The 12,652-nt window shown below is 39.8% G+C and overlaps 1 protein-coding gene across 3 annotated transcripts in view; it reads right to left on the bottom strand.

The window, feature by feature from the left end:
• The window catches only part of CDK8 (cyclin dependent kinase 8), a 198,210-nt gene that overhangs the window by 102,384 nt on the left and 83,174 nt on the right, over positions 1-12,652 (bottom strand). For all 3 annotated transcript variants that reach the window (XM_077809605.1, XM_077809614.1, XM_077809624.1), the window contains exon 2: positions 10,846-10,921. In XM_077809605.1, coding sequence (XP_077665731.1) covers positions 10,846-10,921 — 76 coding nt within the window. The remainder of the gene's footprint in view (positions 1-10,845; positions 10,922-12,652) is intronic.

Genomic DNA, 12,652 nt, shown 5'->3' with positions numbered 1-12,652 from the left:
TAGGATCTTCCTATTTTCTTTTTTCTTCCAAGAGTACTGAAATGACATGCTAAGTTCTTTGTGGTCTTTTGAAAAACACAATTGCTTTGTGGTGACATGAAGAAGCTTGTTGCCTCAAATTTTTCTCATCTTTTTCATATTAAGAAAACCCAGATGGTCTAAAAGCTTCATCTGTGTACTTTGTCAAAAGTAATTTGTGCCTAAAAGCTGTACAATGGTAGAAACAATTATGATATCACTAGCTGCAGAATAACAGCCACTGAAAATCATCAAAACTGGATAAGCAGAAAAAACAGCCTTGTTCCACGAAGTTACACAAAGGGACAACTTAAGTAACGGTTGATCGGGCATCACAGAAATGCTAACGGTATCAGGCAACTGACATTTAATTCCTGTTGCAGGTAATGGCTTAACAAAGTCACTCAGTTCTTCGTAGAACACTCTATTGTGGCAAGATGAAGAAAGGCAACACCTGATTTGTTGATTACACTAGAAAACAATTGCTTTTATGATTTGTTTATGTAACTACCTTGGATTCCTACTTCATTCAGAAACTTTGCCGAGGAAAGACTATAAAAAAGATAGCATGCCTGGCTTCATATGCCTTCTTTTTTCCTCCAACTCTAGTACCAAATAAAAAAAAAGTTGTCTATGCCCATGCCTATGTTTTGTGGTCCTTGGGCATGACTGCTAAGAAAATGTAGACTTGGTCACAAACTGAAAACAAGTAATCACTGCAATTTTTCAACAGAAGTGTTTGAATCAGCCCATTGCTATGAAGGTAGGAGGCACCACCCTCCTAGATGCCTCCCACTATCTTTTGCAGTCAGCTCTAACATGGACTGCAGTGCTCTGAACAGCACGGCAGCAGCTCCCCTACTGCTGCCTGCTACACCACATGGAAGGAAGAGAAGTAGTAACTCCATTGCTTAGTCTCTCTGACAGGCTGTGGAAGCCCTAAGGAGAGCAAGTTAGGAGCTCAATTAGCTCTGCCTCAGCCTAGGAGAGTGCCTAGCAAAGGACAGCTCCCCTCCAGCTAGGGCAGCCCAACAGAGTGGAAAATGAGAAGTCAACCAGTTATGGCTCCCTGATTTCTTGTTCCAGTCCTTACACAGTCAGAGCAGTCTTGCTCACAGGAGCTGGCTATGGCCCCCAAGGAACCATACACCACTGAAGATAACCTGCGTTCAGCATGCTCCCAGCCACTTCCCTCCTCACCCCATGTGAAGCTATGGGGAGGGATGCATAGGAGCCAGATACATCATCTCTTGCTTAGATAGTCTTGCTCTGGGTATGTGGTTTCTGCTCCTTATGTGCTGCTCCAGTGAAATAAAGGGAGTGCAATAGTGCAGAGAATATGCCTCAAAGCAGGAGTTCTCAAATTTTGTCATAGTGAGCCTTCCTGAACTATGAAAAAAATTACTGCTCCTCCCCATAGTTTACTAACACAATATAACAAACAAAATCCTATATGTTGCAAAAAATGAATGTACAAATGGAAGCAGCTAAAATAAAACTCCACAAATATTTTAGAAAACATGACACTAAACAAGGATATATTAATTCAGTACAATATCCAGCTGTCCTATATGATCAGTGGGAGGGGTGTGTTTCCTCACTGTCCAAAGTAGTAGCATTCGAAATTGCAGTGTAGAAAGGAAGAGATGTAAGTCATCTTCAACAGCAAGCTGGGAGCGATACTTTGTTTTGATTATGGTTAATGTTGAGAAGGCTCATTCACAGGTAGGTGGATGAAAAAGGAATGAGGGCTTTAAGAGCCTTGGTGTGTTAACACATTAAACTCAGATCCCACTGATAACCAAAAGTCTGCAACTAGCATTTGTGAAAATTTGTGCTGCAGTTCTTTGTCGCTTGACAGGTCCATAAGGATTTCCTCTTCTTTTAAGGACAGCATATTTGTTGGGTTCGGCTTAAAGCTGAATGGGTTCCTGATCTCATTGATTACATTTGTCTTTGCCCACTTCAGGAAAGTATTCACAAAACAGCTCCTGCAGCCCGCCTAAGTGCTGAACAATTACGTCCTGGATAATGTCAACTGACAGATCACCGCACTGTTGCACAACACTCTCCACTGTTGAAAATATGAAAATAGATCCCTGCTTCACATGTGAAGACCACAGTTCGGATAACTACATTCACTTACTAACGTGATCATTAGCAATGAAAACATTTGCATCTCATCCCTGAAGTGACACATTCAAAGAATTAATTCGCTCAAATATGTCTGCCAGATATGGCAACAAGGATATCTAAGTGTCACTGAAATGCTGTACAAGTTATTATCGGCAAGAAAAATACAGACTTCCTCACGCAGTTCACATAATCTTGTCAGCACCTGGCCCTAGAACAGCCAATAAACTTCTGCACATAACAACTGTGTTAATATGGCCCCCATCACTGCATAAAATGGCAAAAACCCTTGAATTAACCAGGTGCAACTTTATAAAGCTTATAATTTTTACTGCAACTGAAAGAACATTGCTGGCCTCCTCTGGCATCTTCTTAGCAGCCATTGCCTGTCTGTGGATCATATAATGATTCCAGGTTGCTGTAGGGGCCACTTTTTGTAGCCTTCTCACGACCCTGTCCTGTCATAGATTGTGCTCCATGACTGCAAATTCCAAAACAATGTCCCCAATCAAGGCCTGTATCTTGGACAAAATTATTTAATAGTTTAAAAAGCTCTTTACCAGTTCCTCATGTTGGAAGTCAATGGCAAAACAGAAATCCCCTCTTTTAATTCTGTTGCTGTAGCAAAACGAATATATACCAGTAGCTGTGCAGCATTTGATATATCAGTAGACTCATCTATCTGAATTTAATATGGGCTCTGACGAACAGCTCTCCGCCCAGGGCAGCTTGGGCTCCAGCTGTCCCCTTTATCCTCTAACCCTGGGTTTGAATGGAACCTTCTGCATGAGCCTCAGCTGCCCAGGGCTGACAGCCAAAGCTGTTAAACCCACCACACACACACACGCCTCTGTGATGGGTTCCCTGGGTTACAACCTGGAATTGGGGTACTGCTGAGCCCTCTGGCATACCAACCTGGGTTCCCTCTCACACTGTGATGCTGTGACAAGCTGCAAACCTCTCCAGGTACTGCACTTACACAGCCACCCATAGGCAGGGACACACCCAGCAGAGTTACATGAATGCATCTCCTAGCCATTTATGAACTAACAATAGAGAGGTTCCAGACAATTCCCCCAACTCTCCAGCCTAGTAGCCCAGGACTGGACTGAACTGTCCTGCCCTGGTCAGAAGCCTGACCAGTGTAAGTTTATTACCCAGCCTGCCCCTCCCTCAGCGTGGAGAGGACATGCATCAGCTTTTGTACACTGAACAGATTTCCCAAGCACTTCAACCAAAGCACACTCTTTAAGGTAAAATATAAAACAGATGTACTGACTACAGAAAGATAGATTTTAAGTGATTGTAAGTAGTAAGCATACAGATCAAACTTGGTTACTTAAGAAATAAAATAAATCTGCAGTCTTAGTTCTATAAACTAGACTGGATTTAAATCAAACAGTGTCTCACCCTGATGGTATAGTTCCTTAATATACAAGCTGGGACTCTCCTTTCCAGCCTGGGACCACCTCCCCACTTCAAAATCTTTGTACTCCAGATGTTGAGCTGGGGGAGGGGGGGAGGCCAAACGATGTCACTTCCCCCTCTTATAGCTTCTTCCAGCTTGCTGGAAACATCTATGCTTGTTTCCTGGCTCAATCAGTTTCCATTGTCTACATGCTATCTCTGAGAAGTCTCCATTGCAGACGATTCCTGGGACAATCCTTGTGAGTGTGTATTCCCTTTAACAGGCCATTCGCACATCTGGTTCCTCCACTGTTGTACCTGAAAGGCTGGTTGTGGGCATTTCCAATTTCCAACGTAGTTCAGTAACACATATATAGCAAAACTTCATAACTTCAAACACAATGATAGCACATACAATCCAACAGGATATTAAAGTTCAGCAGATCAAGACTTCTAAAATGATACCTCGGAAGGCATACTTTGTACAAATCATATAATTATGACAGTAGTGAATATGGGGGTTCTAGTGTGCTGCTTTCAGGCACAGAGTACCACAGCCTCCCTTTACACATTCCCGTACCTCCCTTGGGAGGTGCGTCCCATACTTTGAGAACCGCTGCCCCAAATTATTATGATTATATTTATGACAACCTCCCCTTCCCCCCCCAGATTTTTATAAAGCATGTTCAACACCCAGGCTGAAAAAAAAGTCAGACACCACTGTTCTGGACTCTCTAGGACAGAATCAGACTCTCATTCAAAAAGTTTCTGACTACCTCTGTTAAGAAAATGATGTCAATACCTTCTGACAAGAACCATTAAGATTGCTTTGTAAGGGAGGTGCTAACATGGTTTCTCTAACCACCCAGACAAGAATTCATTACTGTGGAAAATGTTTCCTTCACCTAACCAACAGGGTTGGCGAAATACCCTTCCAGACTTGAACCATCCTTTGGCTTGATCGATCAATCATCCTTAAGAAAAGGAGTTCCCAGGAAGTTATCTTATATATGGAAAAGAACTTATTACTTTCACAGTTTAGAACAGTTCCTACCACCATCCAACAGGACAATGGATAAAAAAAATAGATTAAAAAAAGATTAGATGTTTTTTATTAAAAAAGAAAAATGCACTTAATTTCAAAATAAACCTATTTAAAATTAAATGTGAAATTATGACAATCTACATTAAGGTATATATGTATTAGAATTTATTGAAACCATTTAAATAAATAAAATAATATGCAACACCACTAAAAATTGAACTGAAGAGAAATGCAGAAAATATGCTGAACATACTGAATCCTATTTCCATAGCACTGGATAAATTACAAAAGGATAGCTGTTCTATTGCTGATATTGTTGAAATTTGGAAAGAACTTCAAGAAACAGTGTAGAAAAAAACCCCAACAAAGCTAAATTACAAGCAATGAAGAAGCAATTCTCTGCTGCATTTTCATAACAATATTCTCAACAATGTACAAGGGTAGATGCTTAACAGTTGAAAAAAATACACTGCTATAGCATTGGCATTTAATAATCATGCCAACTACAATGAATTTCAGGGCTGGAGGTGAACCATGCAAGCAATGTAAGTTTTCTTAAAAACTTTGGCAGCAAGGCAAACTACTGAATTGCTGGAAATCACGGGTTAAGCCCCTAGAACCACCGTTTGTTGAAGACACACTAAATAGCTTTTGGCAGCAGTAGCCTTTTCTGCAGGTGCCGAGAAAATATTTTCTTAATTTGGATTAGCTCACTCCAAATTGAGACACCAAATGGGAGTTGAAAAAGCAAAGCTTTTTTCCTCTTCCAATCTACGAAGAGAAACAATATGGGAGAGGATGAGACCTAGAAGTTCTCAAAACCTGAAGGATTTCGTGACCAGAAGGTATCAGCTAAAATTCAAACTACAGATAATACTTCCTTTGTTTAATAAGTCAGTTTTAAATGCAAAATATCTTTTGATCAACTTTTTTCTTTATGTATCTAGCACATTCAATTTAGTTTTATTTAACTAATACAATTTTTAAATGCTGTTGTACATTTAATTGAATTCCAATTTCCAACCAAACGCAATTTGACACAAATCACAAGTTTAAAACACACACTTCTCTGTGTGTGTATGTGCGCGTGTGCGCGTGCGCGCGCGTCATCATTGTCTAACATGAAAAAGTAAAAATTAAGAATCTGAATAAAGGCATGTTCAATTATAAAACTGCTTAAATAAGTGTTTATAGATATAGTGTATCCTCCTGGTTAGCAAAAAAGAAATACCAACTTTAGTGTAGAGGCTATGTTTAGTTGCAAAGCGGCATGTTTTAATGGTTACACCAAACAATGGGAATGAACCTCTCTTTAGGAAAATAAGTATAAATGCAAAACAATTAAAATAGATTACTTAAATCAAGGTTTCCTGCTTACTGATTTAAATAAATTAAATCAAATCAGTGATTTAATCACTGGTTTAAATCATTCCACCCTATCCCAGAGCCAAACCCCAAAAGAAAAGGAACTGCACCAAAAAAACTAGCTATAATATACAAATAGAGCACCCAGATGCAAAACAAGCTTTCCCCACACATTTTGTCTGCTCAGGACTGAGGTGGATGGACAAAAACCACCATGCCAATTCACAGAAGTCCCCATTTCACTACAAAGCTAAACTGCACAGAAACTTTCCTGATAGCAAAATACTCCTCAGCAGCCAAAGCAAAAGCGCTGATAGTTGAAACAGTTACTAACCATTATACTTCAATGGGTAGGTTTGCATCTCTTGTAGCAAGGTAGTACTTTAACAACTCTGAATTTCATCTGTGGAGCATTCCTAATCTGATCTCATCCTAAAACGTTGCTAGACTCTGCATATTTAGAGAACAAGGATTTTTCACAGCCTACTACTCATAGCAAACTGTGGTGGTTACAGTGCATATAAAATTCCAGAAGGAAGTGGTTCTTAACCTTTACTGCAGCCTGCACCCCTTTGGTTCTCAAAATATGTTCTCGCACCCATTATCAAAAATCGTTGAAGTAGGTCAGTTCTTTAAACCTGTTTGTAATGGTTAAAAAATATATAATGTTAATACATAGGTTTGATGAAACCAAGTAGTTGTACTTACGTGCCTCTGTTCAATGTGTTTTCACTGATTTACCTTCTTAAAAAAATGGCATGTCTCGCACCCCCAAAAAGGACATCTTGCACCCCCAGGGGGTGCGTGCACCCTAGGTTAAGAACCACTGGATCATTAGGCTATACTACATTAACAGAGCACCATTGACTATTGAAGTGCTGGACAAATATTACAAAGGAACTACAAGGTCAAGAGAGCATCTAATGACAAAGCTAATTGATAAAGTAAAAAGGTTAGGCAACAAAGTGAATAAATCAAATGACAATGCACTAAAACAGACTGCCCTAATGCAGACTGGGGGGAGGGGGAGGAATTGTCTTCCTAGGTTTTTGAACAGCGTCTAGCATAGTGGTGCAATGATCTTTTAACTCATTGTACCAGCTGGCTCCAAGATAATAAAGTCAATGTAATATAGGTTCATTTAGGGTTTTTTTTAACCTAGATTAAGCAGGTCCCTTTCCCCTGAGTAAGATAATGGGCTGTTCCAGAACAATCAGGAAGTTGTTGGAACCCATTATGGCAGGCAGGCTAATTAGGACACCTGGAACCAATTAAGAAGCTACTAGAATCAATTAGGACAGGCAGGCTAATCAGGGCACTTGGTTTAAAAAGGACCTCACTTCAGTTAGTGAGATGCATTCAAGGAGCTGGGAGCAAGAGGTGCGCAAGAAGCTGAGTGAGTAGGCATACTGCTAGAGAACTGAGGAGTATAAGCGTTATCAGACATCAGGAGGAAGGTTCCGTGGTGAGGACAAAGAAGGTGTTGGGAGGAGGCCATGGGGAAGTAGCCCAGGGAGTTGTAGCTGTCACGTAGCTGTTACAGGAGACACTATAGACAGCTGCAATCCACAGGGCCCTGGGCTGGAACCCGGAGTAGAGGGCAGGCCCGGGTTCCCTCTCATCCCCCCCAACTCTCTATTTGATATAAGAGGAGTTGATCTGGACTGTGGGTCCCACCAGAGGGGAAGGTCTCTGGCCTGTTCCCTGACGCATTAGGTGGCCCAGCAGAGACTGCGGGGATTGTTCTCCTTTTCCCCATGCTGGCCAGTGATGAGGTTAGCTGAGTGAATGGCAGGTTTGTGCCACTAACAAAAGGAGCCAAACTGAGGACTGCCATGAACCTCTGAGGTGAGCAAATCCGCCAGAAAGCGCAGAACCCACCAAGGCAGAGGAGGAACTTTATCACAGCATGTATCAGCGCAGTCTTTAATTATATGGTCACATACTATTTTTCCCTCTCAGGAACCCAGACTCAATCAATGCACACAATGGTTGACGCTCTGGGGATGAATCAGGGTTGTGTATTGAAGGAGACTTGTCTACAGGACCCCTGCCTCACTTGCTGAAAATGTTGAAAAGAATGTAGTGAACGAGGGAGTGGATTGCAGGAAGGAATGGTCTCATACTTAAGGCAGCTGATTGCTACCCTGGAAAATTGGATTCTCTGGACATTTTTTAAAGGTAATTTTAAGGAAATTTCCTTTTTTTTTAAAAAAATTGAAAAACAGACGTTCCATTCTGTGGAACCATACTAATCCTCAGCTTGGATCATAAGAAGAGTTAGAACCTTTAGATCCACAGCTGGATATTTAAACAAACATCAGTGCCCAAAACCAAACAGAATGCTTCAAGGGCAAAGGGATGGGGCAGAGGGCCTCAGAAAGCAGAAGGGACTGTTCTTCCCGTGTGCTTAGACAGCACCTAGCATATCGTAGGTACTGCTAATAGTAATCTTCTAATTCACTTGATTTAAATGAAGTTACTGGAAGCCCCAGCTGACTGTTATTCTCTATGTGACCCAATCCCTGGAGAAGGAAGGATGACACACTTTGCCAGTAGGTTTCACAGCTATTTGCTGATAAAGGAATACAGCAACCGATGACTTTGAGGTTCAATTCCAAGTTCTGTAAGGAAGGAACATAGACCTTTCTGCCCCTGTACGCCCGCTGCCACACCCAGCTAGCTTCTGTTGCCTACCCCTTCTGCTCCTCCTGAACCTTTTGGCTCCTACAATCCATTCACCCTCCCACACCTTTTCCTGACCCCTCTGCATCCCACTGCTGTGCATTCTCCTTAGTTCCTGGATCCAGTCAGCAAGAGCACTGTGAGCATCTCCCCACTCTCAGTTCCAAACAGCTGGCACTATAGTGGCCCCTGGTGTCCAAGAGCAATTGCAGAAAAAGTCCTGTTCAGTCCCTGCAGCCCTAGGACAGAGCATGTTCAAAACTGGAATCTTTAGAGAATTTGGTATCCAAACAAGTCTCTCTTGAGCATGTGCAAACTGACATTTTCAGAGGCTCTCAAGCTGGCCAAATTTAGGTGACTTTTCATGGGCACAGCAAAAGACACATTCTTATCACAAGGGTGACTCCCACTACCAAATTTCAAGATCCCGCTCCAAATCAGGGAGGGACTATAGCTTCTTGGGGCAACGGTTATGAGCATTGTTTAACATTGGCAAAAAAAAAAAAGGTTATTTTCACCTACTCTCTCTTTGAAACACCTGAACTGTTTTAGCTGTAATTCTCCAGAACAACTTCAGCCTGCAGCAGATACTCAGTATGGGCAATTTCAGCCCAAATGGCTAGAGTTTCGCAAAGTTATAAGCAACTGAGAACAGGGTCTTATAACGGGAAGTGTCAAGAAACCTTAAATACTAGCAGCATTCTAAGTATATACAGAATGTTATTTCATAAAATGTTGAGTCTCTCACCAAAACTCTTTCATGGACCTTCACAGTCTTACTCAGTTCTATGTCACACTATCATATCCACAACAAGTTAATAAAACAAACAAAAACACACCTAGGATTTTCCACTTTTAAGAAAAGGTCAAGTTTTCCAAAAGTGACTGAAGATTTTTTTGGGAGGAGGGAAGGAGACCTTCAGTGTCTGGGTGCTTAACTTGAACTGCAGTTGAATGGACCGATTTTCAGGAAGTGCTATTGAGCATTTATTCTCTGAAGTCAGTACCCTTTAAGATGTCTTAGGCTAAGCACCCAAAAATCACTAGTCATGTCTCAATCTTGGCTTAGGTCTTTAAAATACAATTCTAATCTTATATTATCTATTTCATTGGTAATAAAGTAATAAAATTATTAAAATCAAAAGCATCACATCTCACCTCTCTCATATCAACTTTTCATAAAAAACTAAGCATTAATTTCAGGAAGATGTTTCTACCAGAACAGTCAATTATCTGCATCCACAAACAATGTTTCTGCACCATTAAGAAATCATTTGAGAACAAAATAAGATATCAAGGGATCCACACAAATATGATCCTAAACAAAAAGATACATTTAAAGATTCATGAGTTTGTATTTTACGAAGAAGTGACAGCTCATTTAACCAAAGAAAAAAATTTTATTTAAGATTAGTGAATCACCAAATTCTTGACATTTAAATAATTAAGGGTCTTAATATCACCAAGTGGATCTGGTGCACTGGCAAATCTAAAAAATTAATCAATGTTCTATATGAATAATAGAATATTTACAGGATGTATATATTCTGTCTTACACTGAAGTTTTATATTAACTATTTGCATTAAAATGTAGTTCTATGATTTTCCTCTTTAAATATTAGACAGGAAAAGAGAGTCACAGACCGACATAATATCCAAACACAAAATTGCATTTGATATCTGCTAACTGAAGATATTGGAAATTTGTTTTGAGCGCTCCCCTTGCGATCAGATATGGCTACATTACTCTTAAGGGTACAAGGTCTTTCAATGGGAAAGGACATAAATTGTAAACTAAAATTAAACCATTATACCCAAACTTACTATAAACGAACAGTGCTGAAAAATATAACAAAGTTCAGACAGTCACTGTTTTAATAAAGAGAAAATCATACACTTATTTCCAGTACTAAGCAATATGCATTCAGAGGTACAGATAGTTATGATTTATTATGCTTAAATATGCAATAAAATGTAAGTTAGGAATTGCACCATTCTTCAGCGAAAAATTAATAGACAAACTCTTATATAAGGGAATTAGGTTTACTTTAAACCTCAAATTTAAGATTTTCTCCTGTATTTAGAAAGGTAGAGGATTCATTGAAACTAAAACATTAAATTAAGATGCATTCACTTCAAAAAATACTTTATTAAAATCTTACTGATGATAAAAAAGGGAGATTGTTACTTACTGCTATTTCTCTGCATGCAGACATAGAAATTCCAGTACCTTCTATTTGTTTTAAAGCATAATCTTTATCATCTTTCCTGTGAAAGAAGAAAAGAAGAAGTCTTTAAACACACTGCTATGTGCATTCAGAGCAAACTTATGCACTACTCAGATAACAGCTTCCAAGCAATTTAAGTTCTGTAAATCATGTTCTTTTGATCCTTTGGTAGTTTTTAATGCTTGGCTTGCTACCTTAGAAATAAGAACTAAGCTGTATTAACTACCAGCACCTAGACTGATAACTTCAAATACAAGTAGTTATTATATTAGAAAACATTTTAAGGTCCTATTCAATACAATGACTTCAAGAACACAATTTTACATTTATCACATATGAGAAGTTAGTCTTTCAGTGAAGAAATCTGGGGTATAAACAATTTGTTGATAAAATTACAAGTACATCAGCTTACACAGAAATAAAAATTATTACTCAAACACTCACAGTACAGATTTTGCAAAATCATGCATACTTTTATATCCCAAGAGGTACATTAAATTAATTAAAACGTGCATGTAAGGAAAATTATCCTCCCTTTTCTCCAAACCTCACAAAACTAAAATTTCATACTGAAAAACCTGTTCCTACCAACCAAATCCTCGAAGCAGTTTAAAATCCAGCAGTAAATTCAGCATTTTGTTCAGCCCTGCAGACTGAAGACTTCTAGTTCACCATTAATAAATGTGAAATACCTGAAACTAGAAGTTGTGGACAGCGGGGGAGGAGGACACTATTTATTTTATTTTTACATTTGGTCTTGAAGCCTGTTAGCAGCTGCAGCTACAACGAGCAATAGGAGAAAAGGGCTACCTGTCCTGGACCTCTGGGAAGCCAGGTCTTTAACCACACACACACCACCAGAGTCTTTCCTGTCCCACGAGCACTATAAGGCGGAACCCAGAACACTAAGTAAAACAAGGTTTCCAATCTGTTTGTACATGCTTCATAATGGTTTGTGACAGGCTAGACAATTATTCTCTGAAGATTCTGTCTACCCCAAGTATGCTCTACCTGCACACAGCTAGTAAGCATGCTCCAGTCCAGAGCGGAGTAGGACATTTTGGTCAACCGCTCCTTCCAACAGCCAGGGCCACTATGGCCCTGGGAACTGGAACTGACAATAACAAAGGCAGGCTGGGGTAGATAGCAGCAAGCTAAGGCAGGTCAGAGGAGGAGGGAAAGCAGCAGAAGAGAACAGGCTAAAGAGGGACAGCTAGGGGATAAAGGCAAATGTAGGACATGCTGAAGGAAGGAAGACACCAGTACAGAACGCTCCCCTCTCAAACCTGGAATAGAATCCAGGATTCATGACTCTCAACATTCCTCAGCTATTTGCAGCAGTTGTGAAGCCTTAATCTTCCCCCTTGTTCATAAATATTATGATAGTAATTGAACAAACTAGCTTATACTGTTGTTTCCACAGGACCCGTACTTCATTCAGTGCATAGGAAGGACGATACTCAAGCAATTAGTCAAGACTGCAGAGTGAGTGATACAGTTATTTCTATACAGCAGAACCTTAGAGTTACGAACACCTTGGGAATGGACGTTGTTCATAACTCTGAAATATTTATAACTCTGAATAAAACATTATGGTGGTTCTTTCAAAAGTTTAGAGCTGCACATTGACTTAATACAGGTTTGAAACTTTACAATGCAGAAGAAAACTTATTTCCCTTTATTTTTTTAGTAGTTTACATTTATCACAGTACTGTACTGCATTCGCTTTTTTTGAAGTCTCTGCTGCTGTTTGATTACGTACTTGCGGTTC

The sequence above is a fragment of the Eretmochelys imbricata genome, chromosome 1 (genome assembly GCF_965152235.1).
Source record: "Eretmochelys imbricata isolate rEreImb1 chromosome 1, rEreImb1.hap1, whole genome shotgun sequence".
In the NCBI taxonomy this organism is placed as follows: Eukaryota; Metazoa; Chordata; order Testudines; family Cheloniidae; genus Eretmochelys; species Eretmochelys imbricata.
Note: the sequence above shows the minus strand (reverse complement) of the source record. Positions and strands in the feature narration are given on the sequence as shown.